The sequence below is a fragment of the Aricia agestis genome, chromosome 6 (assembly GCF_905147365.1).
Source record: "Aricia agestis chromosome 6, ilAriAges1.1, whole genome shotgun sequence".
Taxonomy (NCBI): Eukaryota; Metazoa; Arthropoda; class Insecta; order Lepidoptera; family Lycaenidae; genus Aricia; species Aricia agestis.
The window spans coordinates 19,812,318-19,840,276 of record NC_056411.1 but is presented as its reverse complement, the minus strand read 5'-3'; the positions used below and the strand labels follow the sequence as shown (position 1 = coordinate 19,840,276).

Here is a 27,959-nt window from a genome sequence, read left to right as displayed (position 1 = left end):
TACATGCGTCACATAACCGCATTTTCAAGCCGTACGTACTCACGTAATGACGTAACATACACGTGCTCACGAGCCGTACGTACTCGTATCACAATGTACAGTACTCACGGGTCGTAAGTACCATCGAGGAAATTGATTCCTAAGGAGTTAACAGACCAACGTCATTTGGTCGGATCCTGTCAATTCGATGGTAATTGTGATCTGTCGGCTGGGTTTGACGTAACGCGGCCAAACTACGAAGGTCCCCCATCTGCAACCAGGAACCAACTTCTCTGATAGTACATGCGTCACATACCCGTACGTACCCACACAACATTCACGTACGCACAGGCCGTACGTACGCGCGTCACATGCCTGCAAGTGCGTACTCGTGCCACATGCCCACACGTACACGCGTCGATGACCTCACTTACACAACGAGCACGTAGTGCACGTACGTACAAGCCGTACGCACACGCGTCACACGCCCGCAGGTACGTACTCGTTTTACGTACGTACACGCATCACATGCCCGCACGTACGTACTTAACACGTTTACTAGCTGGCGGTGTTGTTGTACTCGGGGCGGCCGGCCAGCTGCAGCAGGTAACGGTCGGGATGGTCGATCCAGTCCGCCGCCGATATCTTCACCTGAATCATATTATTATGATAATATTAATTAATTTGATTTTTTGCTAAGGCTTGCTTGATTAATTGCTTGTCAAAATATCCTGCCTTGCACATTTCATTTCATGCACACTCACTTGCACATTACATTTTAACAAAGTTAGTGGCGGCCGAAAAGGAATATCTTCTGACGAGCGAGATAGCATGCTCGGTCAGGCCGAAGCCCACTGACATTCTTTCAGATGTTGTAATAATATGTATCTTGTTATTCTTCGAAACTTCCATAGCGCGATGCAGGATTATGAGACTAATGAATCGATAAAAATCTAGAGTAAAAGTAAGCTTAATTACAAATAAGGATATAACATATACCTGTCTCTGTCTTTCAGCCTCTTTGACTTGCCACTTTTTGATTTCTAGCTGCGTCTCACGCAGCGCCGCGTCACCGCAGCCCCACACCTGAAAACATAACAAAAATACGTTACGCCGACCGCCTGTGACCTACACAATAATGTAGGTCACAGGCGGTGCGCGCGCTCCCCGTACAACTTCGTTTCAGGCACTGAAGCGCGAGAAATAGGCACTTATCTCCTGAAGCTGGAATGTCGTTGCGTCACAGGTGCAGCCCGTGCGGGTGTTATGCCGTGCCGTATCGTAAATAGCAGCTACCGTACTCTTATTTAAGTATTCTAAATGATGTTTTATTATTTTATTGTATTATTATATGTATAGTATTATTATAAGTTATTATTATTATTTATGTTGAATCTGTCGTGCGTCAGGCGTAATATGTATAGGAACCACGGAAGATCAGGTACCGCGGTGCAGTGTTCTGCGCCGTGGTCATACACCTGAGTGGGTATCCTTTTCGGCATTATGCAATGCACTGCCCAATGATGCCATATTTTTTTTGTTGCTTGTTTTATTTTAGTTAAGCAGTTTTTTTCACTGACCTCTATTATATAATGGAGGTCAGTGAGTTTTTTCTTTTGGTTTATTGTTTGTTTTTTTTTTTTGCTTTAGTGTGTGCAGTGCATTGTATTTATGTTTGAATAACACATTTTATTATTATTATAAAAATAAAAATACGTGTGGCACTGGGGACTGCCGCGGTAAAGCTATTGCGTAGCATATTTTATCAACTTATCGACTAGTCGCATGTATACAAACACCGTGTCAAAGTCTGGCAACGCCGCACCGCTCGGAGTGGAGTGTGTTAGGTTTTTTCGTTACGAAATGTCTTGATGCGATAACATTTATGCAACAGCTTAATAATCGTTTCAGAGCACTCTCATTAGTCATTAGTCATTACTATAGTCCGGTCACAGAATACGTAGGATTTCGTACTTTAACTTATGGTTATTTGTATTGTCTGTTCGTGCTAGAATCGTTCTTATCAGTTGCTATCCCGTATCTGTGCCTGCAACAGCGATGTTTTAATAATTAATAGTTAATTTGTGTTTTAAACGCTAAGCTCATTGCTGGAAAATTTGAGTCTATATACGTCTTCATGAAAGGTTGTAATCACAGAAATAAATCTAGAATGGCGACGCGCGTGCGTAGCTAAAGAATCGCTCGTGTCAATTTTTGCTTTGCTTTTAGTTAAAAAAATAACTTACCCGTGGCAAGAAATACCTTCTTTTGACCGATTCATTTTCGTACTTCTGTTTTTTTACAATTAGACACTGCACAACGAGGCATTTTGCACAACCGCTCCGGTGTAATCAAGTCGAGAAGTGCGCGCTGACTGAATGAACGTTTAATGAATCTTGCACGACAGAGCAAGATTGAAACACGTGTACTGCACCCGCTTAGCCGTCTTGATTTACTTCTGTGGTTGTAATCAACTTCGAGTAATTTGATGAGTTCAATAATAAATAGTAATGATGAGCAAATGGCGCTATGTAGCCGTAGGGTCTATCATGTCAATTGTCGTGTCAAACAGCTGGAATATGTCATATCTCTATCTGACACGACATTTGACACGAAAGTTCCTACTGTCCCTCTGGTGGCAACCGATATAATTATCGAAAACACTGATTGTTTTTTTTCTTAATTTACTCTTACTTAGCAAAGCTTACCTCAATAGCCCTCAGAGAGTAGGGCACGCCCTTGAAGTCGAATGTGTCGAACCCCTCGGCGACGGACAGCAGGGGTTTGCGGGGGTCCGACCCCGCTCGTAACCCCTTCGGGTAACCCCGGATAGCCGAGTTCAGGTATAGCATCTTCGGTGCGTGCTCTACGACCGCGAAACTGAAAAATTTACGGTTTATGCGAGCGAGATTTATGCATTTGTAACTATAATACTAATGTCTTTTTGTCTTACTAAATTAATAACATAACATTCAAATATATTTTTGCTTGACACTGTCTGTCTATTATGTGAGTTAATAACGACTAGTCAAAGACAAAACACTGAATAGCTGTTTGACATATCAAATACAACCCAACAAACATTTGACTGGTCGCCGCAACGTGCCAACTCTAACTTTTGATCGTATAAGCTGGTTGCCGCAACGTCGCTAAAACGTCGACATCACCAAGAAAAGGCCCATTTTACACGACTCAATGACGTATACAAGTCCTGTAGCCGTCGCATAACTTACTTTTTGGCCGTAAAGAAGTCATGTAGGGCATTTTTTGTCGGGAAGTGGTCGTGAAGAAGTCGTGAAGAAGTCGTGTAGCGCACTTTTTGTCGCGTTGTAGCGGTTTTCACCGCTGCTTCACGACATTCAATTGAGTAACTGTACGAAACTTGGTTGTAAAAGTGACTGGATAGTACCTATATTAAATTAATGAAATGCTGTCGGGAAGAAACTGACTGTCAAATTTATTGTTGGATATAGTCTCAGCCATTTTATTTATTCTGTTGTGTGTTTACTTCGAAACTCAAGTTCAAGGGCTGTTGCACTGATGGGAAATAAATTTTATCGAGTTTTACGTGCTAGTTTTAAGTAAATAATAAATGCGCCAGTGAGATTTTTAAAATAAATGATATATCATTTAGTATTTTTAAAGAAAGTGCAAACAGTTACCTCTATACGATTCAAAGTGCAAAACGAGACTCCTAGATAACTTCTACACAACACGCGCTGTGTCAATTCGCATAAACATTCCGCCATAGAATCGAGTTTAGGGTTCAGTTAAGTTATTAACAAGAGCCTAAAACCTTATCAATCTTTCTATACAGTTATTAGTTGATCAATGAGTAAAGAAATCAATCGTGATACAATGGATATTGATAAGTTTTTAAATAAATTAGATTTCATTACATTGATACGTATGAATTTAAAATGGCCATGGAAATCTACACATTTTGTACGCGCTGATCGGTGTTTTGGTTGCGGATTTTATACCAATAGTGCCGAATACCCTGCACATTTCATGCTAACTAAGGAAACTGTTCAATACATGATAAATTTTGATTTTTTCTGGTGTCCGAGTTGCGCTTTGTTTGCCATATACGATCATTACCCAGACGATGAATGTGATTTCTGTAATAATAAGCACTATCTGAGCTTGGATTACAATTAAGTTGCACGGAACTACTCTGCACGGAACTACTCTGCACAGAACTACTCTACACAGAACTTATAAAATTTTGTACGGAACCATCTCCAGTTGTATTATAATTAGCTTGCCATGTACCTATATTCGATATGATGCAATTAGAGGAAAGGAATGATGCATAGTTCTTTTTTACTTTTCTCTTAAAGTTTCCGCTCTTTTTTACACTAGCCCAGCTTTTTCTATCCATCACAACTACGTTAAATTATTTTTACAAAGAAACAAATGAATGGCGGTGATTGTAGACTTTGGTGAATTTTTTAACTCTTATACTACATTCCGTCACCTAAAGGTCGTAAAGAGGGGTTCAAATTCACTGAATGACGTGTAAGAGTATTTTATAAAACTCTAATACTATTGTCGTGTAAAGGTAGTATTCGCAACACTAATACGATGAAGGTCAGCGTAAAAGTCGCATAGACGTTTCTTATACCACCACACTGGTTACACGACTGAATGTAGTGTAATAGTCGTATAAATCAGTCGTAAAGACGTTTCTACGACGTTCTTACACGACAACTAGTCGTATAACTATTGGAGGCGCTATGTCGGGTAACAGCATAAAACGACTTCTTTGCGACGTTTAGACAACTATGAATCGCGTAATTTCTTCTTACTCGACTGAAATGTTTGTTGGGAAGTACATAGTATAATATTATTATTTCATATTTATCAATTAACATTAAAAACCAATCTTTTGCTTCTGAGTCGAGTTTATTTCTTACAGAAAACGGAAAAGATGATCGTTTGGTGAATATTTAAGAATGATGACAATTGTGACGTCACTCCTGTTACGTATTCGTACGTGGGGTACACCGTACAGCAGCGCGCTGTCCCTCTTGCAGCCCCGCCCCTCCCCCTCTGTACTCACGTGGGGTACAGCAGCAGCAGAGAGCTGTCCGGCTCGCCCAAGTACTAGTGGGTGTCGCCCCCTCCTGCAGCCCCGCCCCCACCCCCGCTGTACTCATGTGGGGTACAACAGCAGCAGCGAGCTGTCCGGCCCGCCCCAGTACTGGTGGGTGTCGCTCCTCCTGCAGCCCCGCCCCCACCCCCGCTGTACTCACGTGGGGTACAGCAGCAGCAGCGCGCTGTTCGGCCCGCCCCAGTACTGGTGGGTGTCGCCCCCTCCTGCACCCCCACCCCCGCTGTACTCACGTGGGGTACAGCAGCAGCAGCGCGCTGTTCGGCCCGCCCCAGTACTGGTGGGTGTCGCCCCCTCCTGCACCCCCACCCCCGCTGTACTCACGTGGGGTACAGCAGCAGCAGCGCACTGTCCGGCCCGCCCCAGTACTGGTGGGTGTCCCGCCACTCTTGCGGGCAGCAGATCACGGCGGTGAGGTGCTCGTCGCTGTCGCCAGTCGCTGGCAGGCCGTCGATCACCACTATCGTCGGACCCCTGTAAGGATACTAGTATATGTTTAGCATGGTGATGAGAACTTAGCATGTGAGTGATAGACTTAGATTTGGGTTAAAGTTAAATCTGTGTTAAATGTTAAGCTATTTCTGTTAAGCTTTGCATGTATTTATTATTATTGTACAAGTTAATCCGGCAAACATTATTTTTCTATAGGATACGATGTGGGGAATATATTATACTTCAGTCCACTGTTATCATTTCAGACGTTGTCATGACTCATTGAAATGTTGTTTGTTAAGATAACATTTTAAACTTTCGCGTTGCATTATAATTAAACTTTTTAATCGGGACTTAACGCGACTTATTTAAGTAGTAATGCTACTACGAGTACATACTTTTTCTCGACGTTTCGGCCGTGTTGCAACGGCCGTGGTCACGAGGGGACTCAAGTCCCCTCATGACCACGAGGACTGGACTCAAGTCCCCTCGTGACCACGGCCGTTGCAACACGGCCGAAATGTCGAGAAAAAGTATGTACTCGTAGTAGCATTACTACTTAAATAAGTCGCGTTAAGTCCCGATTAAAAAGTTTAAGGTTGTTTGTGTCGCACGATCTCAGAATATACTTGGATAGACGCGTTTCAGGACTGCGCTCGATGTATTTGACATGATACAACGAGGATAAAATTATTTCAAGGATGAAAAATAGATGTTGACATTCAGGACAAGCACTTATTATTTACTAGATGACGCCCGCAACTATGTTGCGCCAAAATTCGTTTATCGAGCGGGAACCGTACATTTTTCCGAGATAAAAACTATCCTATGTCTTTTCTCGAGACTCAAAATATTATCTCCATGCCAAATTTCAGCAAAGTCGGTTCAGCGGTTTGGGCGTGAAGAGGTAACAGACAGACATACACACATTCGCATTTATAATATTAGAATGGATAGTCATATTTAAATCAGCTGACCTGTACGCCAACGTGTGATGTAGGAACCGATTACATCCTAGTCCGTGGTCCTTTGACGCGTAGAGCGGCTCCCAGTGTGACGGCACCGTGCACACCAGTCGCGCCAGCCAGGCGGCGGGCGCGGGGGCGGGTGGGGGACGCGCGGGGCGGGAGTACAGCGGGGGGGCGGTACCGGCGATCAACCACGCGGCGGACAGGGGGAGGAGCCCCCCGCGGCCCCCGGCGCGCTCCAGCACGGGGGTCCCGAGCTCGAGGCCGGAGCCCGGCGCCTCGGCCGCCTCGAGGTCGCGGTGACGAGTCGCCAGCATGTGGACGCAGTATCTGGGAAGTAAGACTGGCCATAGACGGAAGTTGCAGTCGGTATCGACTGCTCTAGAGCGGTCGCGTTAAAATTTGCACCGACCGCTGCAGAACTGCTCGAGCGGTCCGTGAATTGCGGATATGAATTTAGAATGGAAAATGCAGATCGCCGTGCGGCGGCCGCTATTTGCAGTCGGTTTCGACTGCAAGATGCGGTCCGTCTATGACCGGCCATAGTTGTTTCTCTGTTATTTAGGTATTTTAGATGTCAGTGGCGTTGTAGAGATATAAGTAGGCATATTGACGTTTAAACAAACGCTGAACAGACGGACTTAAGGATTCTAGAGACAATAGTGACTGTCTTTGTTACTTTATCTGTTCGTCCGTAGAAATAAACTTTTCTTTCAAGAGGTGAGTGGAAGAATCGAACAAGTAACATTTCGTAACATACGGACAATAACTCATTTTTCCCTAATTATTTTAATAAAACTTGTAAGTTATCTACTACATAACCTAGCTAATATATCCGGCTACACATATAATCCATATGTTTTATATTTCAAATAATTTTATAGAGAAAAGTAGGTATAAATTGTAGATAAAGTCGACAGCACATGAAGCTTTTCACTTGTACTACGAGCCTTACATCTATTACCAGATTTTAATATTATTGTGGTCGTTGTTTGCATTATATTTAGCAACTTTTTTAGAATCTCCAGGGGGGGGGGGGGGAGCTGCTCCTCCCTGCCCCCCCTTGGCGACGCCCTTGCTCTTAGATCTTTACAGCATCGGCAGATACTGACAGAAGGCTGTATGCTGTGCTAGCAGGGCGATTCGCGATTCCCGTTCGACACGACACGCGCGATGAAGTTTCCGAATCCGAGTGAAATTGGGCATTATGAATTAGGGCCCAGGAGCTCTTTTAATTCATTGATCAGCCTGTATTGCGGCATCATAACGTGATATAGTTTTTGAGTTACCTGTGTACAGGGAAGATGAGTCTGTGGCAGTGCTCCTCCAGCCAGCGCACCACGAAGCCCACGCTGTGGCTGGCCTTGTTGTTGAAGCACCCGCGCAGCACCGCGGACAGCGTCTTGTTTATCTGAAAAGGTATATAGATTGCGAAAAGATTATTTAAGTTTTATACGATTTTTGCCCGGCGTCGTTAAAAGAATAACATATTTGACACTGGCAGAAGAATCGAAGGTATCGTAGGCTTTGCTGGGACAAAACAGTCCGCAGAATTCCTTATAATTGCTCACCTAAAAAAAAACCCATGAGGCACGAACTCAGTGTATGTAGATTCTCCCGTAGTGTCTAAACTTCTGATCTTATTTTAATGAGTGCAAAGGTGGCCACACGGGACAATTATCGTAACGATTTATCTCCTCGATGTTAAAATCGAACGACAAATTGTACGTGTGTAGCAATATCGCAAACGATTTCTTACGTGGGAGAGCCATGCTTCGGCACGAATGGGCCGGCTCGACCGGATAAATACCACGTTCTCACAGAAAAACGAGTGAGTGAGTTTACCGGAGGCCCAATCCCCTACCCTATTCCCTACCCTCCCCTATTCCCTTCCCTTCCCTTCCCATCCCTACCCTTCCCTATTCCCTCTTAAAAGGCCGGCAACGCACCTAAAGCTCTTCTGATGCTGCGAGTGTCCATGGGCGACGGAAGTAATTGCTTTCCATCAGGTGACCCGTTTGCTCGTTTGCCCCCTTATCTCAAAAAAAAAAAAAGATTTTACGTTCAAAAGATCGATTGGACGATTTTCTTGACGATCGATCGAAACGACAAATTGTCGTTTCGATCGATCGTCAAGCATGGGCACCTTTAATGGGTTTCTATAATATTGTATTCTTTCAGGTAACAAAGACTATAATATTAAAATTTGAGACTCGAGTTATACTTTTAATCTTATTATTGTCTGTCTGCCATGTTATTTGCTGATAATTTAATCAATGTCATGAGTTCCTCATTCATGTGAGCGACTCATGTGAGATACTCAAACAATTCCTACGGTAAATAAATGACGTCATATATTTTGTTGTTAGGCCCGATTTACATTATCTTAGACACGGTCAGTTTAGTCTATCAGTCTAGTCCAGACTGACGGGAGAATTATCGTCGATCTTTGTCTAAAGCACTTTGCTAAACACTATAGGATGATAATGTAAATGTCGGGCTTTACGTATTGATTGTTTTACAGATAGGCTTCCGGCATACGTAGACTTAAGACCCATCGGGTATGGTTTTGGTCTGTTGAGATTTATTTTTAGCATTGCCTTAAGACATAAGGCGATTTTGAGTGATTGTTTATTTCGAATGCTAAATATTATGTTAATAAAACATGTGCTCAGTGAGACACGCCGAATAAAAGAGGAAGACGAAAAAATTAACTCACTGTAAAAAATATTTTTGTCGATGACAGGACATATTCTTACATATAATTTCACAACCATATAGTACATTATGTCATAAAGTGGCATTTTATTTGAATATATTTTGTCGTTCGCGGTTAGACACGGTAAAGTTCAGAACAGTACCTTTAGTTTATCTGCACAGTGCTTCTATACTTTCGCATTCCTACCGTGGCCACGCTAAAGGGGTCGGTATTCCACTCACCATGAGGCAGGTCTGCGGGCCCTCGGGGTAGTGGTCCATGGACAGCTTGTAGCTGATGTGCAGCAGCGTGCGAAGGTCCTCCGGCGTCACCGCCGCCTCCTCTGTGCCCGAGCTGAACATCCTGGAAGAGGCTTCATCATCAGCTCACGAGTTGAGAACGAAGGGCGCAGGTGACAGCGTAAATAGCAAATATTTTGTCATTTATACCAGAGGCGTAGTTAAGGTTAAAGTTATGGTTATAGTTGAGGCTAAATTTAACTTTAACTTTAACCTTAACTTTGACCGGAGAAATTGACAGATGACAGCTGGTCCAACATGGTTATAAATGAACGTGGGCGGGGGCACTGCTGGTAAAGGAGAACTGTCAAAAATGACGTTTTTGTGTGATGACAGCGTTAGTTCCTTTTTTCGCCACGTGCATTTAAAACCTTGTCGAGCCCTATGGTTATGGTTAAATATGTCGTCTTGAGTGCTTCCATTTTTTACTTTAACCAAAGCTTTGACATTTTGCATTGTAGTTATAAAGTTATAGTTACAGTTAAAGTTAGTTGGTGCAACCCAACCTTAGGCTTCTTACAGACGCAGACGAACGGCACTTGTCGACGGCACGCGTCGACAAGTGCCGTTCCTCTGTAAGCGCTCTAATATTAAAATTGCGAGAGTGTGTCTGACTATCTGTTACCTCTACACGCTTATGCCGCGGGACGGATTTTGATGTTTGGTATGGATAATCTTCGATGTTCCCGGAATGGACAAAGGATACTTTTTATCGCGATAAAATGTACTGCGAGTTATCCCCGAAAAGCGTGACAGAGCCTGTCCCGCGCGGTCTTATTTTGATTAAAATATCGGGACGCCTGGCAACGCTGTTCAAGAGACAAAATTATACTTTACTTGTAATTAATATATGAATAGTAAAGCTACAACTATAATATTATCAAGTGAACACTATAAATGTTTATGAGTTCAATTAAAATCCACCCGTTTGAGTTATAAGGACAGACGTAACGTTTTTGTAATGTATTAAGATTTATTGAGGACGAGTGGTGACCACTCTTAAATGGCGATTAATCTTTGGTTACATAGATTCATAAGGCCACACTCGTAGACGAATTATTATGATTATTTTAAGATAACTTAGATGAGCCCGATACGTTATCTGTGAAACTTTCATTACATTGAAGTTTAATCAATAATCATCATTAAGGGTGGGTTGCACCAACTTACATTAGGTATAACAGTAACTTTAACTATAACTACAATGCAAAATGTCAAATCTTTGGTTAAAGTCAAATAATGGACGCCATATTTAATCATAAGCTTGAGCTCGACAAGGATTTCAATAAACGTGACGAAAAAAGGAACTAACGCTGTCATCATACGAAAACGCCATTTTTGACAGTTCTCCTTTACCAGCAGCACCCCCACCCACGTTCATTTCAAGCCTTGTCGGACCAGCTGTCATCTGTCAAATTATGTGGTCAAAGTTAAGGTTAAAGTTAGCCTTAACTATAATTATAACCATAACTTTAACTTTAACCACGCCTCTGCACTGGTGCATCCCAACCTAAATGTCTCTGTTAGGTTTCGATTTAAAGTTAAGGAATTATTAACTTTTACTTACTTATGATGATGTAACTAGTAAAGTGTTGTTGTTTTTCACTTCTACTTATAGGTTATCTATGAACGTGACAGTCTGACAGATAATGAGACAATCAGGTGGGTGAAACTTTTGAACAAAAAAAATTGGGTTCCAAATTTAAACGTAGCACCTAAACTAAGTTGGATAATCTGTACATTTTTAAGCAAGATCGACTGTGATTGGTTGATAAAAAAGACGAAGAAGAAGTTTAAAACTCAAAGTTCGATTTGTAGTTAGTGAAAATTAATTTGTAGCAACTCTTTCAAAGATTGTAAATTAGTGGATTAATTATTGAAAAACAAAAGGTAAGCCATTGTAAATGTAAATATAACCGTAAATTGATAAATTGAAGCAAAACATAACTATGTCATACCACTCATACCGTGTTCTAATACAAAGTATGTCATAGTGATTATTTGCATATTTGTATAATAATATACGTAGTATCCCTAAGTAGTCTGTGATAATAATTTACAACTTAAACTATAATAATATGAAAAAGATATATTATAATGTATCAGTATGTATGCAGTTAATTTCGAAAGTGTTGAAATGTGTCTATTGATTTATTGTAGTAATTAATTGCACGTTAAGGTTATTAACTATAATAATTTATGTATGGAAATGTAGTAAATGAAAAACTTTTCATTAATTTCAGATTTTTAGGTTCCTGTACTATACTAGCAACATTTTAGTCTGCAGGCAATGGTTGTTAAGGAGATTTTAGGAGGAGGAGAAGGAAGGTATGGGATTATGAGAGGTGCGGCCACTAAGGGAAAATCCTCTGATCAAGTGAGGTGGTATACAGCTGGCCCTGAGCCCACGCGATAGAGTTCAGCTGTCGTATGTACAGGGTGTAATAAAACAAAGTAATAATAGTTATTTGTGTATGTATAAAGGTGCGCGTCCACTGGATCGGAATCGGAGCGTACGCAGCGGACGGATTTGTTGCCTAATACTTGTGGATTAAATCTGTTTTATTGTTTTGTGTTTATTCAGCTATGTACAATAATGTTTATTGAAATAAAACATTTATTTGAGCTCATTTCTTTTTTTTGGTACGTTTAGAGTGGAAGGTTTTGCACTTAAAATTTTTAACTTTAGTTTCAATTTAAAAAAATAATAAATGTTAATTTTTTTTCTTCTAAGTCCGACCTCTTGTTACGTAGTATATGACATTCTCTTTGGAGACAATAACAAGTATTCAAATAAAGATTCAGGTGCCTTACTCCCGAAAGTGATATCAACTTGATACGAGTCTGATTTCGATTTCGTTTTTGATGTCATTGTAACGCGTAGGAATTCCGGAACAAAATCGTATCAAAATCGAGATGTTGACATGGCGTCTTGTCAACGTCGTTATGGCAAAGTTGTATTGTTATTTAAAATTATTAGAAGGTTACGAAAAATATGAAATATTATGTAATGTTTGTGTTTTTTCGTCATACTTACCATAAAAATACATTTCTTTAGAAACATTAGATGGATGTGCTCATTTTCTACTTTATTGGGTTTAAAATGGTTATTTTCGTTAAGGAACATCTTGACATTAAACAAATATGTAAGTAAATTCTCTTTTGTAGTTACACTTAGCATTGTCATAAGTACCTATACATATTCTAATATATTTTGTAGACATCAAAAGTTAGTTTTTATTTGGGCAATAATGGTCCATCCGACGCACCTTACTTATTTATATGTGGGAGAGCCATGCTTCGCCACGATTGGGCCGGCTCGACCGGAGAAATACCACGTTCTCACAGAAAACCGGCGTGAAACAGCGCTTGCGCTGTGTTTTGCCGAGTGAGTGAGTTTACCGGAGGCCCAATTCCCTTCCCTATCCTCCCCTGTTCCCTTCCCTTCCCATCCCTACCCTCCCCTATTACCCTATTCCCTCTTAAAAGGCCGGCAACGCACCTGCAGCTCTTCTGATGCTGCGAGTGTCCATGGGCGACGGAAGTTGCTTTCCATCAGGTGACCCGTTTGCTCGTTTGCCCCCTTCTTTCATAAAAAAAAACCTATAAATGTTGTTGAGATTCCTGGAAGAAAATCCAGGAATCGCAAAAGGGTACATGCGGGCAAGCCAAGCTAAGCACGATACCAAACTTAAATGGGACCGTATAGCTGTAGAGATACATTGGAGGTGCCATCAATCACATTAAAACAGCTTGCAGGCGAGCTATATTATTATGTTTAAAAAATAATGAATTAATATTTATTATCAACAAAAAATAAAACGACACCATACAATCGATACCATAGTGACCCTAAAAACTTTTATATTACCTAACTCGGCAACAATCGATCTCAATCTATGTCGATGCCTCTGTTGCTACGAGTACCGTGAAATTTGACGTTTGTAAACGATCTGAAATTCGATTCTCAGACAATTTTGTTTCTCGCGAGCACCTAAGATTTCGATTTGGCGAATGTTTCGATGCTGATTAGTTCCAAATTGAGCCACATCCCGATCGTGCGCTAGCATAGCTGTCAGAAATAGCAAAATCCATTGAGGTTGAATTAGTTTCAAACCGATCCGCAGCACGATCGTGCGCTAAAATAGCGAACGATCGTGCTGCGGAGATGTCTAAAGCATGTCTAAAGTGTCAAAAACCGTTGAAATCGAAAATCGAAATCGATATCAGTTTCGGGAGTAAGCTCCCTGTTTACATTAAAATTAAATCGTTTACTACTGACTAGGGAATGCAATCCCGCAGGATAATTTCAATCCCGGTATTTGCGGGACTGAACCATCACAATACCGCTGGATCCCGGTATTTGCGGGATCCCGCAGGGTGGACTTAAACTTTTAAAATAAATCGTTATAATGACTTTACTTGATAGAACTCCTTTTATTCTTAGAAACATAAATAAAACAAACATTGTCGGACACTTTTTTTACAAGGGTTTATTAATACTTCAGACTTTAGATATAAAACTATTAAATAAAAATAACTAAACTTTTCTTGAAAATGGCTACGTAAAAAAAATTGTTAAAAAAACTAAAAAACGCTTTTTAACCAACTTATATATAAAAGTATGTTAAAAATGTTAAGGTATTAATTGTGTCGTCGGCCAAACGGCTCCTGATATACAACACAAGGTAGCCAGCAGCTGAAAAATTTGCTCAGCTTCCACGCTGGTTGGTACAATTGGTGAATTTATGGTAAATTGCTTAGTGGGCTGCCTGTAGCCAGTTCACGCACTCCCGCGCGCAACGTTACACATATGAATTACGCTTTTTTGTAATCCCGCCAGTCCCGCGGGATCCCGCTAAATTTTCGACCGGGATTAGTCCCGCAAAATTCATGCGGGATCCTGGTATTTCGGGATCCCGGTATCCCGGTATTGCATTCCCTACTACTGACCTACTTTTAGGGTTCCCTACCCAAAGGGGTAAAAACAGGACCCTATTACTAAGAGCCTGTTTTTTTTTTAAATCTTTATTTAAGGGTTTAATCGCAAAGCGATTATGACACCCGAATTCACATACATACAATAAAAATCAAAAAATAAACTTTTAAACAGGTACTTATCACAAAAACAAACAAAAAAATAAATAAAAAATAAACAAAATATAACAATTTTACCAGCGCTTGATTAGCAACAATTTGTACAGTTCTCTGGCCATATCCGAGAAAGGATTGGCCAGACTGTTACAAAAACCCACATCTATCGACCTACAAGATCTTGAGCCCCCAGTACAGACACATTCCATCAAAACGTGATATATATCATCGACCACATTACATCTCGGGCAATCGGGCGAAGAAGATTTACCCATTAAAAAGGCGAATTTATTTGACGGAATGTGTCCGGACCGAAGCCTCAAAGCAGCAATTAATTCAGTCCTACTTAATACAATCTTTTTATCGTCAAACCAAAGAGATTTAGGCGGGTGCGATTGGATCGTCCTGTACCATATTCCTTTCAATTTAGAAACTTCATCAAAATACTCTCTCCACATGTCATAACATTGTTTTTTAATAACGCTGATAAAGTCGCTGTACATCGGAAACATTGAGCACGGAATACCATCGGAGATCGCCTCCCTAGCTAAGCCGTCCACTACCTCATTATAATCTAGACCTATGTAAAGACCCTGTTTCACCACTTCCTGATAAGGCTCCCACACGACAAACACAATTTTTGCGTACTTTCGCTCTATCACGATACGCAACCCTTTTTGCGCGAGTCCGACTCGCACTTGGCCGATTTTTTAGGATAATTTGTTGTTATAGCAGCAACAGAAATATGTACACAATATTATGTAAAATTTTCAACTCTCTAGAATCTAGATATTACCGTTTTTGAGATACAGCCTGGAGACAGACAGACGGACAGACAACGTCTTAGTAATAGGGTCCCGTTTTTACCTTTCGGGTACAGAACCCTTAAAAATATGAGCAAAATATAATATAACTGTTTTGCATTACAACAAAACAATTATTATGTGCCAAATAAGACACAGTGTTGCAGCAAGGTCTTGCTGGTGAGTGAAGACACTATGAAGTTGACAGATGACGTCGCGCCTATTCTCATAGAAGAGGGCGCAAGCTGGTGAGTAAAGCAGTGAACTAAGAGAAACCACAGACTATTTGGTAAGTTTTTAATCCATAGACACTTAAATAGGCTTAGATCACGAATGGCTTCTTCAACTCAACACTGTGTTTTATTTGGCACATAATATTTTTTTTTGTTGTAATGCAAAACAGTTATATTATATGCCTGCTATGCCTAGGCAGGCAGGTGAAAATATGCTTGGTGGAGGTCGATCTTGACCAACCAATCCCCGTCCTGTAAGAAGGTTATCACATCTGCCTGTGAAATGAGCTTAAAGTGCTTTACGGCGACATGTGCGTTTAGGCCCCTGAGGTCGAAGATCGGGCGTATTCCTCCATCTGCTTTGGTTACAAGAAACATCTTTGAGTGGAAACCTGCATTGAGTACTGGAGGGTGTTTTAAAATTTTATTTTCTTTCAGCTCTTTGATCACTGCTGACATATTTGTAGTTACTCTTGTTGAGAACTTGTTTTGGATACTCCTGTTTGGGGTAATGTAGAGGACGTTTTGTTTTGAATGCTATTTTGCCACTGGATATAATTCTTAGGATGAACGGGTTGGCACCCAACTTCTTCCAAGCCTCTACATGTTCTCTCAAATATCCACCCCTGAACACCCTCGTTGGATTGTCACTTTGTTTAGTGTGGAAACTTGTATTTTCTGTTTGGTTGTTTCGACGAAAGGGCCGGTTCTTTTTGGGCATAGTCTTTATTTTTCTCTCCCCTTTATAAGATTTAGTAGATGGAAATCTCTGTCTTTTATTTGAATGTTGATTAAATGAAGTACTAGACCTCTTTTCTTTTAAGTGACTTGGCATATTCAACCAAGTCTGTGACCTAATGACTGAATAATAGGCTGTAAGCCCTCTCGACTAAATAATTATTCCGAGCTTGGTGGAACGTTTTGTAAAGTAGCTCTAAGGTTTGAATTTGCTATTTCTTTAAGAATGCGATCCCGCCTAACTTCAATGCACTCTGCCCTTTTTCCACAGATTATCTGCATGAACAGCTCAGAATTCCTTGAAATACTAGATCCAGGACCAAATTTTGTTAAAAATCTCTCACAGAGAGAACTGGCATTAAGATTTTTTGCATCCGCTGAAGTCCAGTCAACAATCCCCCGGAGTCCTGTTTGCAGTAATTGTCTCTGTTCAAGTAAGACGTTAGATAAGCTAGCTAATAGCTGCTTTGTAGAGGCTAAATAGTCTTTATTTTTACTAAAATGACAAAGTTCTTCATTTATTTTAAGACCTATAAACTCAGACGTTGCAGCATAAGACTGCATCGCTTTTTTGTTTTGAATTTTTGGTACTTTACCAGCTCTAATATGCGGTCTTTATCAGCAGAAGGTATAATCTTCTTGTCATCATAATCAATGTTTAATTCACCTAAAGTGAGGTTATTTGATGAAGTACATGGTTTTTTAAGGAAATTTGACTCCAAATTACTAGACTGAACAGCGTGACTAGGGCCTGGTAAGCAATTATTTATGACATGGTGAGTGTTGGTGTTATGCATTGTTTGACTAGTTCGGAAACGAAGTTTTAAATCCGACTTACTTGATCCATCAATACATCGACGCATGGATCGGCATAAGGATTCTGTACATACCTACCAGGGATGTTGCGGATCCCGATTTTTACACATCCGCGGATGTGAATGCGGATGCGGATTTTAAAAGGCTCACATCCGCAGATGCGGATGCGGATGTTTTGTATCCTATATAATTTTTTAAACCGTATTGTGAATCTAAAACATTCTCGAACCTATTAAATAAAACACAAAAAAAAATAATCAGAATCGGTCTAGCCGTAGCCGTAGAGTTCAATTACAAATACACGTACAGAAGATTTTTAACATATTATAAGATAAATGAAGAATTTATATAATATATATTATATAAATTCTTTTTATATAAATAAAGTACACAACGGATTTTGATGCGGTTTTCTTTAATAAATAGATTGATGATTCAAGAGGAAGATTTATAAGTAGAATAACATTAATTAAATAGTGGAGAAATAATGTTATTGTTGGGGTTTCTAATGTGATGTCGTAAATAATTTCATTTTTTTCTGCTTACATTGCAAACTCAGGCTGAACCCTACGAGATTTATTAAAATAATGTATTCGTGCCGAAGCATGGCTCTCCCACGTATGACAAATAAAGGTTTTCTTTCTTTCTTTCTAAATAGTAAAATTGTCGTTTTTTCCGAGTCAAGGCGGTTACGACTTCAGGTTCGTAAATCAAACCCGCGCCTTTTCTTTCTTGTCGCAACTCGTAAGACATCCGCATCCGCATGAAAATCCGCATTGATTTAATGCGGATGCGGATGCAGATGTCCAAATTTGCGCGGATGCTCCGCATTAGCGGATGCGGATGCGAATATTCGCAACATCCCTGATACCTACGACGACGCCTGTTAGGTGGTGGAGAAGCAAAGCCAGCCTCATCCTCCGATGATGAGGAGCCTGCATCGGCTCCGCTACTGTTACAAGCCTGTCCCTCGTCCGAGGCGACAGGACTTGCACATTGTGTATTTCTATCCACACTCATTTCACCCTGAAGCACTTTTTTTACACCAACACTAAATACTTACTGTGTTCTATTTTAACAATAAAAAAACACTTAAGAAAATGTTTACGGCTTGCGCGGTAAAAAATTACGAACGCTATGAAGTTGACAGATGACGTCGCGCCTATTCTCATAGTAGAGGGCGCCAGCTGGTGAGTAAAGCAGTGAACTAAGAGAAACCACAGACTATTTGGTAAGTTTTTAATCCATAGACACTTAAATAGGCTAAGATTACGAATTGCTTCTTCAACTCAACACTGTATTTTATGAAGGCTACATAATATTGAGATTTTCTGGCGCCGTATATACCTACATATTATATATCAGTAACGGGCGTTTAACTATCGTTTAATTATTGGTATAGCTGCACGCTAATAGATTCGTCTCGGTCGACCCCGGCGCTAACGGCCTTGCTCATGAACGCTCCATGTTCAATGCGCACGCGCAGGCGGCAGGCCGTATACGGCACCGGAAGATCTTTATGTTTAGTTCCGACAGTTTACTTTAAGTATTGATGGATTGAGGCATAGATTATACTTTATAAGTAGTTACTGTTCATAGATATAGTAAGTTAGGTCAATTGTATGACAATTGACAATATTGTTGTAAGAGGTGAAAAATATACTGCAGCTGGTCATAAGAGTTTTCATTTCGTCTCTTTTGTGATTCTCATATGTATAAACAACACGACACGGGGACGACAGCAGTTGATGATATACATAGAATCAATGTAAAATGTAGCTAGATACGGCATGCACAAGTTGGACTATGGATAATCACAGGCGAATACGAAATTGTGAGAAGAGGGGAATATTTGTCAACTGCTCATGATCTGCATCGTTAACGCTTTTTAAAATGTAGCATTTCTGTCATGATTGTCGACCATGGTACAACGTGTAAATAGTAGAGAAACTTTCAGCAATGCATGGACTATGGTCAATCTATTACAATATCTGCATGTTTCTTTGGAATACCCACCTGACGTATGTGTCAATGATGATGCCATCATCCAACATGGCCAGCACGCGCTCGCACTGCTGGCGGAAGGTGGCGAGCGGTACGTGCTTGTTCTTGCACTTGCCAGCGGCGTGGATGTAGTTGTAGAAGTGCCGCGCTAGATCCGGGTACATGGGGAACAGATACTTCTAGAAGGAAACAAGAAGGTATAGGCAGAGCACAAGTTTAAGATCGCTGGGCAAAGATATAGTCCATGTGATGCGTGAAGGCCGCAAAGGAAGATCTTCCGACCGAGCGAGGTGGTATGCTCGGTCAGGTCAAAGCCACGGAATACATTCCAGCAGTCGTATATACAGTGTGTTTGTGCAAACACCGTTATCCTTGAAACCATCAAATGAGACCGTCAAAATGAACAACTTTTTCTATGGGAACAATGCTGGAAACTCAAAAAAAAATGCCGTCTTCATACCCATACGGATGCCCTGATCGGCAATTTGTATGGGTATGAAGACGGATTTTTTTGAGTTCCCAGCATTGTTCTCATAGAAAAAGTTTTCACGGTCTCATTTGATGGTTTCAAGGATAACAGTGTTTACACAAACACACTGTATTATACCGACGCACTTAGAAAATGTCGATGACGCGATGCAGCAATGTGGGGCATTGTGGGGTTAATTGTGGTTACCGCCACACATGTTGAACTTTAAGCCTTTAGGTCTCTCCGCAAAACTGGAGGGGGCAATTATAGAGGTTGTCTGGCAGAAACTGCTCTTAGCAATAAGACCGCCTATTTGTACATGGTTTTCCTATACTTATTGTGTTTTTAAGTTTAAGTTTAGCTTAAAGTTGTACAAATAAATAATTTTCTATTCTATTTTATAGCGCATGTTGTGCAATACGCAGTACGTACCGAGGACTGCGCCTTCCACTTATCTTTTTGATCTTAAGGTTTTTAGCAGGAGTTCAATTTCGTTTATCACGAAATTGAACTCCTGCTCCGTTATCCGAAATCATGAAGCTACTATCATACTGCCACTATCATACGTTTCACTTCAAAAGCAAATGATTTGCAGCATGTTTTACTAAAGGTTTTAGGTAAAATTAACTTACTGTAAACGATTTCTCAGTGACGCCGTTGATGCCATCCTCTTTCTGTGATCTCTGCACCAGCAACTGAAATAAACAAGAATTTCTTAATGGAAGATTCAGTAGGCTTGTTAGTGGTTACGTTAGTTACATGTTTACAATTTAACAATTAGGTAATCTTAGATGTTTGAGAAGTTGACTTTTGAAAATATAAAGATGCACCGTTTTTATGCCTACTTTATGACCATGAGCCCATCCCATCTAGCTCAATAGATTCTATTGAGCACCCAGTAGTACCCACCCATTTTGTAGTCGCTATTTAAACCATATTATGAATTGCTGATAGCGATCTTCACCTTGTGATTTGGCTGAACAAGTTGAAAGGATGCCCCATTCAGGATCCAGATTCCAGACCCAAAGATTACGTCAACCCAAACTCATCGAAAAAAGTTACACTTATCTTTGACATTGGCTGGGCTAAGAATAACGATTATGACCGATATAGCTATCCATCGTATCGCATAATCGGCAACGCTTATCGGTAATTAGTTAATCGTTGTTTACCGTCAGGGTACCGCTGGCGATCGTAAAACATGTGATTTTTATGGCATACCATTTTTACTTCTTCGGGCCTTGCTTGCAGGGTTATTATGCTTTAGAGATTGAGTGTTTTAAATTGTGAACGTTGATGTTGGTCTATTAAGCAATTTTATCGTCAAACAAGTTATTTGATAACACTTGAACGGTTGATGATGTTTCAGCCTTCAGGTTAGTCAGTTTAACTATTGAGTAATCTGTGCTTACGTTACGGTATGTGATGTCTACAGCTGGAAACAGGCCTTCTACAAAAAGCTAGACCTAATTGGTCTGTGTCTGGTAAAACTATTGAATTAGCAGAAAAATTCTTAAGCAGATTTTGATGACTGTTGATATTTAGCCATTATGACAGGAAACATATTATAAGTTATAACTTATTATTATCAGCGTTACTACTCTTTCGCTAGGCAAGTTGTATTTACCAAAGAAAACATCCCTTTTAAAAAGATCTTAAAAGATCACCCAATATCCAAGGTTTCTATTTCATCATTTGTTTGAGGATAACGTGAACTAGTATTACTAACGTTATAGGTAACTCTTTAGTGATCTGTGCTGTAACACGCATTATACTCTCCTAGTTTTCCTTAAACATTCTTGGTTGATGGCTGATCTGTATGCACACTTTTAGGTCAGTATGGCCAATGTCATGGCCCTGATGACTGTAACCTCAAGTTGGCAGTAAACGCGACGACAGACGGACAGTTACAACTTACGAGTTACGACCCATTGTTTTAAGCAGCACTCAGCATGTTATTGAACCATTAATTTGAGGCACCAATTTAATACAAGGAATTATGAAATTAATTATGCGTAACAGTTATTGTTGCTTGTTTAAGAATTATTGGTGTAAAAATGGTTAACGAGGAGAGATTGTCACGAGTCACGACACCGTCTTTTTTGCAGCTGGTTTAAATAAAAACAAAGAGTTCAAATCACGACCTCTTTTTGGATCTCAGTAAATAATGCGAAAATCTATACTAATATTATAAATGCGAAAGTATCTCTGTCTGTCTGTCTGTCTCGCTTTCACGCCAAAACTACCGAACCGATTGTAATGAAATTTTGTATACAGATAGTCTAAAGCCTGAGAAAGGACATAGGCTACTTTTTGCTGGAAAAAAGGGTTGTGAGGGGGTGAAAATGCGTAAATTTGTTCAAATTAAGTTAGTTCCAAAAATTCATAATAGATGGCGCCGTGCGTCTTCTACATCGCGGTGATGCTTGCCCAGACTTCTTTCTATAAGAGGTGGTATCATCTTGCATACGAGTTTCGATTTTTTTTCGATTGTTATTCCTTTTTTACGTTATTAAATAACTCAGTACTTTATCTATGCAGTGACGTACCCTTAAAAGTTAAACTTATCAATGATATAAATAGTTTATGGGTAAAGTTGTGTAATTATGGGCCTAAATAAGCTTTAAAGTTTGGCATAAAATATAAAGTTTAATTTAAAAAAAATGAAATATTCTGTACCTACACCCTGCACAGCTATTTTGATTTAAGGGGTACCAGGGTTTTTTTTATAAAAGCTTTTGACACCAATTTTGTTGACATCGCGCGCTATAAACTGAAGTCCACGCGGACGAAGTCGCGGGCAACAGCTAGTATAGAATAATTACAACTACTTGTTATAAATTATTCAATTAAGTACATTACAATTCATATTTATTGATACTCAAGTAACTGCGCAATAATCTTGCGGTCTTAGATAAATGATTGGTCGTAACTCGTAGCGCGCGGTCGTAGCACGAGCGCGAGACCAATCATTCATCTAAGCTTGCGGCGTTCATTGAGAACTGAGAACTAGGAACACTTCTGAATAGTGAATTGTTAAACTTGCAGTATCAGTCATACTCGATGTGATATTTTAAGTAGCCGCTAGGCATTTAAATATCTAATGGTCGATAGTGTTTAATAGGTGTCTGAAGCTGCTTTTGTCCATAACCATAGGTTGATCGTTTAGTAGAAATGCTTTATGTTCATAGAATTGGGCAAAAAACTAGAAGCTTTGACGGTGCCGGTGGTAATCTATATAGCCAAAATTTGTATCCCTCTTGACGAAACATGGGGAAACGTAGTTGAATGACATTTTGCACAGTTATAGTTTATATGGTGAAGGAGTGCATCGAGCTAATGTTATTTTGAAATTATGCTTTTGTCATAAAAATTTTTAACAAATAAAACATTACATACACTACAATACGCACACTTAAGAATAAGGGCGACGCCAAGGGGGGCAAGGAGGGGCAGCTGCCCCCCCCCCCCTAGAGACTCTAAAAAAGTTGCCAAATATAATGCAAACAACGACCACTATTATTATTAAAATCTAGTAATAGATACGTAAGGCTCGTAGTACAAGTGAAAAGCTTAAAGTGCTGTCGACTTTACCTTTAATTCATACCTACTTTTCTCATATATAGAGAATGAGAAAAGTATGAATTGTAGTAGGTAAAGTCAACTTCTGCATTACGCACTTGTGTTCTAGATTTTCTGACATAAGGAAAACCTAGGACGCAACGGAAAGCCCTACTAATCTAGGTCTATTTACTCACGACCCTGTTTATTGACATTGCTCGCACGTGGCCATTCCGAGGCGGTCAACAGTTTGTCAATCGACTCAAGGATCACGCTCAACTTCGAAGAAGTTGTAAATTCTGCTTCTAACATAAGCAGCAACCAATATAAAACTTTGAAACGAATAGTTTTTAATATCATTTACTTAAGTACAAGCTTTACGGGAATAAACGATTTATATTAAATTCAGAATAACAGAGAAAGACTTGCTCTGTTATTTTGAATTCAACAATTTTAGATTACATTTAAATTGGTTCTTCTATCTGTCTAAGAACAACCTTAGATAGGGCGGACTCTTCTCTAGTGTTTACCAGGATATTTATATATTATGTTAGGTGGTTACTTCGCTCAGAACAGTTTTAAATATAAGTATATCATCTACTTACTACGGATGCAAAGGCCGAGTTTTAGAAAAAGATGACAAAGCACCAATAATTCGTTGGCGTTATTTAGCTTTATGGCAATGGAAATCCCTACGTGTGAACCTCCCGAAAACTTATTGTTTGATGAAGAACCTATTTAAGAATCTACAGAAATCTTTTGAAAAACATCGGCACATCGGCAATACCTTGCATATCGGCTTGACACTGTTCTGCCGACGGATCCTCTTCACCTGGATCCCCACAATGCTGAACTTCAGCTCCTTGGTGGGTGAGGGACTCTCCATCATTAAGGGTTTAGGAAGTGGCTCTTTCCGTTTTCAGAGGGAAATCCCCTTTTGCTGACTGCAGTTACCTAAGCTCGCACTTTTTCCAGGTTTCGCTCAATATCTTTTAGCGGTTTTTTTGGTCCCACAGTATTTCGGTACTTATTTTCTTATTTCTTCTTCAAGCTTTCTTCTACTTTACTCTTTAACGTCATTTTTGGCTGTCTAGGCTCATCGTGCCATTCTTTTTTGGTGCCCTTTGTTTCGGTATTATGCGTCAAAACTCAAGAGCCACACTTCAGGATCGGCACTGCTTACTAATACCACAATCATATCATTAGCAGTACAATCACGTTAGCTATCAGATTTGTGATAACTGCAAGCTGTGCACATGGCAAAGTTGCGCGACATGTCGCGTTCTCCAGACGCGGATTTATAAATAAGTAGGCCGTTATAGGCCACGGCATAGGGACGTCGTCCTACTCCTAGGGTAGCATCCATAGAATATGCCCTACAGATAACGTACATGGGGCGGCGGAAATGAAGTGGCCTACTCACAAAAATATAAATTCGGCACTGGCGTTCTTATTGCTGCATTATTTTATAGTCTATTTATTATCTTAGAATCTCCATGTGTACTAGTGTACACATGGAGATTCTAAGATAATAAATAGACTTCTTTCTTTTGTCTTCTTATTCTTGTTGTTATCGAAATGGTTCTAGATGTAAATTGTAAAGTAACTCGAACTGAAGGAAATGCTTTCATTTGTATGTTTAAACATTTGCTATTTATTCATTGGAGATACTAACTAAGCGCTAAAGTAAATGGTCGATTGAAATTCTTGTAATCTTTTTTGCTCTTTGTATCAGGGAATACATATTCGTATAGGAATTACATATTCTATGTTAATAATAGCAAGCGCTACTGGAATTCGGACTAAGTGCCTGTTAAGTGCTCGTTTAATTCGTGAAACTGGCATTAAGTTTAGTGAGTCACGACAAACATCAGCGACAAGCGACGGCAAGTGTCCGCACCGCACGATCAGCTATTTCCATTTCTATGTCGCATCGCTCGGCTTTGATTGAGCTGATTGTAAACATTGTATTTATTTATTTTATTTTATTACTGTGCCTTTTTTATTCATCAAGGGCATGCGCTATAGGCTATTAGCGCACTGCGCAATCAACAGCGCACGTGAGGCACGCCCGCGACGCATGAGCTCTGACCGTATCCAAAACTTTAGCTTCATTCTTTTTTTTTCTGAAATTTCTTATGACCAAAATAAGTCGCACATATTCCACCCAGTAAAAAGTTTTCGTCGCACATGTTACAATAATGTGACAGGCACAGTTGGTCACTGCAACTGAACAAAAATGACAATGTTGGCGTTGCGTTCGTTGACTCATACAATTATTATTGAATGCGCCAAAACGAAAGTTGAATGAAAGAAGATGACGAAAATCGAAGATGAAAGTGCACAGTATGGACAGCTATATAGCGACAAGAGGTGAGTGCATATAATCAGTAATTTAAAACAGGAAATATGACGCCATGCTACTGACGTAAGAGTATATATTTTTAAAATAACTTTGAAAGTAGAAAAAAAAAGAAAATTATATAGGTATTTGTTGAATTAGAATATCGAGAATTTCGATAAAATGTACAATGGCCCATTAGCTCAGTTGGTTAGAGCGTCGTGCTAATAACGCGAAGGTCGCGGGTTCGATCCCCTCATGGGCCACGAAACTTTTTTTTCATATTTTTTTCCTAGATCAATCAATTGAGTGTTTATTATAAAACCATACACGCAAAGTCAACATCGGGAGTACATAAAACTTGTTTGTTTGTCCCTCGATTGTGGATTCATGGAAATGTATTGTTATCGCAGTCAAATGTGACCACTTGGGAGTTGAACATTAACAGAGTCAATTACATTTTTCACAAACAATAATACTACTGCAAATTTTGTATCTAAGTACTATGTAGGTTGTGCGATTAATTGAATGATGGTATAAACAATATTACTAGCATAATATATTATATAAATAACATTTCTAGGTAAGTTATGGTTACTAATTGTATGTTTTTTGTTTCATACACTGTCTTCATTCAATTTTAATACAATAATGAATTTACAAAAGTTATGGAACAAAAGTTGTTCAGAATGACTCCCTGAGTTACCCTCTTTCGGTTACCTTACTAAGTATAATCATAGAGTAATAAATTATAATTAAGAAAATATAAGCAGAAATGTTCCATTTATGCAATTTTATGTACCAAAATCCTACTATTAATTGTTTTTTTTTAATTTAAAAATTTTAAAATAGAACTCAAGGTAACTCAGATTAGTAAAAGTTATTAAACTGGATTTCGATTGTGGAAAAACAAGACACAATAGCTTATCTATTATTATTGAGGCCGGATGTGGTCACTTGAGGCTTCATGAATTAAATCAGAATCTTATGCAAGTAATGTTACAAAAAATACTTATTTCATTAAAGTGATTGTGAAAGTCAATTTCAGCTTTATATGAGCCATTACTTTTTATTTCTTTTCATGGTTGTGAAGGTCATGAAACAAAGCCAATGGACACTTATATCAAGATTGGACTTTATTTGGGTTTGAATTTCAGTATGATTTGTCTATGTCCATAAAGCTTTTCATAATAATAAAGTATGTGGATGTGATTTTTTGCTTAATTAGTTTACAGTTCACAGTAAAAGCAGATAAAACCTGTTTTAGTGTTTCAACTACCAAGTGGTCTAATTCGACTGCGAAAACAATAGATTTCCAAGAATCCACTATTGACAGATTAAACTCAGTTTAATCATCATCTTGTCTCATACAAGATAATCAAAAGAATGTTTATAAATACATAATGTATATAGTAATACCCCATATATACAAAAATAGCCTTTGAATCAAATGGCTTCATAGAAAATTATTCACAATGACTTGGTATACTCTCATTATCAGTCAAGTGTCAAAAATGATATCAAGGTTATGGCAAACAATAGCATTGTTGTTTAGCGCGGAAAGGCTCTAGTTAGGAAAATTCATCTGACTTCAATTTCAAACATCCACTTACAGCTTATCTTTACAGCAAAGACAAGCAAAGTTATATCAGACATAATAGCGAATAATTACAATGCTAGAATCATATTTTACGGTTAATAACGTTTTATTATTTGTTTTACGACTTACGTCACGGAAACGTTACCTTAGCAAGTTTTTCAACGGGTACAAGCGAGGTTGTCTGCGTCTCTGGTTTCTTCTCCTCGGGCTGTCCCTGCGACTCCCCGCCCAGGCTGGGCCTCGGCCCTCGTGTGGAGCCCCGGGGGGTGTTGGACCCGCTCCCCAACTCGGAGCCACTTTTCGACTGATGACTGCTATGATTCCCCATCACTCAGATCATACTATAGCACTGCCACTAAACAAACTGTGCATAGGAAATAGGTAACTAACACTGTATGACTCGTTATGTCCGATCTCTAATGTAGTTTTTATCTCTGCAAACAAATCAAAACTAAACAAAATGCATAAATTTACCAGGCAACTGCCGTGAAGGTGAAATGAGAATGACACTTCACAGTTCACACTTGACAATTGATTGACAGATGACAGTTCAAATGACATTGACATCCAATTTTTTTTGCTACGACAGGAGTTAATAAAGACGTAAAACTCCAACTTGTACGTGTAACACGTCTTAAGAGGCCCATTCACGGAGGACTGCACGGCAGTCCTACAGTGAATGGGCCTCACTGATTGGTTTTTTATGCGCTGTGTTACAATCAGTTCAAATCATAAAGTTAATATACCTAGCGGAATAGAGCAACAATCTCGAGCTGTCAAACTAAACCGAAATTGGTTTTCTGTGTGA

At 39.6% G+C, this 27,959-nt stretch overlaps 2 protein-coding genes and 1 non-coding gene across 4 annotated transcripts in view; 1 reads left to right on the top strand and 2 right to left on the bottom strand.

The window, feature by feature from the left end:
* The window catches only part of LOC121727674 (peroxisome assembly protein 12), a 31,425-nt gene extending 13,672 nt beyond the window's left edge, over positions 1-17,753 (bottom strand). The window contains exons 1-2 of the mRNA XM_042115640.1: positions 17,743-17,753; positions 1,739-1,748 (exon numbers count right to left, since the gene is read on the bottom strand). The gene's annotated coding sequence lies outside the window, so the exon portion shown is untranslated. The remainder of the gene's footprint in view (positions 1-1,738; positions 1,749-17,742) is intronic.
* On the bottom strand, positions 236-27,654 carry LOC121727672. Of its 2 annotated transcripts, none has more exons than XM_042115636.1 (10): positions 27,297-27,654; positions 20,282-20,344; positions 19,193-19,359; positions 9,436-9,556; positions 7,785-7,906; positions 6,505-6,825; positions 5,420-5,569; positions 2,688-2,859; positions 979-1,065; positions 236-630 (listed from the first exon to the last, which is right to left on the bottom strand). In XM_042115636.1, the coding sequence occupies exons 1-10, from the start codon at positions 27,477-27,479 to the stop codon at positions 538-540; spliced, it is 1,479 nt and encodes a 492-aa protein (XP_041971570.1). In that variant the 5' UTR covers positions 27,480-27,654; the 3' UTR covers positions 236-537. The 2 variants fall into 2 exon arrangements, with proteins under 2 accessions (XP_041971570.1, XP_041971571.1); XM_042115637.1 differs by lacking the exon at positions 27,297-27,654 and adding an exon at positions 23,998-24,386.
* On the top strand, positions 25,744-25,817 carry Trnai-aau. The gene has a single exon. It is a non-coding gene; the product is annotated as a tRNA-Ile (tRNA).
* Positions 27,655-27,959: the final 305 nt, after the last annotated feature.

What these genes read in the sequence shown, in the direction of transcription:
- LOC121727672 (XM_042115636.1), bottom strand. Translation starts at nt 27,479, where the DNA reads ATGGGGAATCATAGCAGTCATCAGTCGAAAAGTGGCTCCGAGTTGGGG. An exon ending in CCGTTGAAAAACTTGCTAAG is followed by an intron (nt 20,345 to 27,296) that starts GTAACGTTTCCG and finishes TGTTTATTTCAG; the next exon opens with TTGCTGGTGCAGAGATCACA. An exon ending in AGGCTGAAAGACAGAGACAG is followed by an intron (nt 631 to 978) that starts GTATATGTTATA and finishes AATATGATTCAG; the next exon opens with GTGAAGATATCGGCGGCGGA.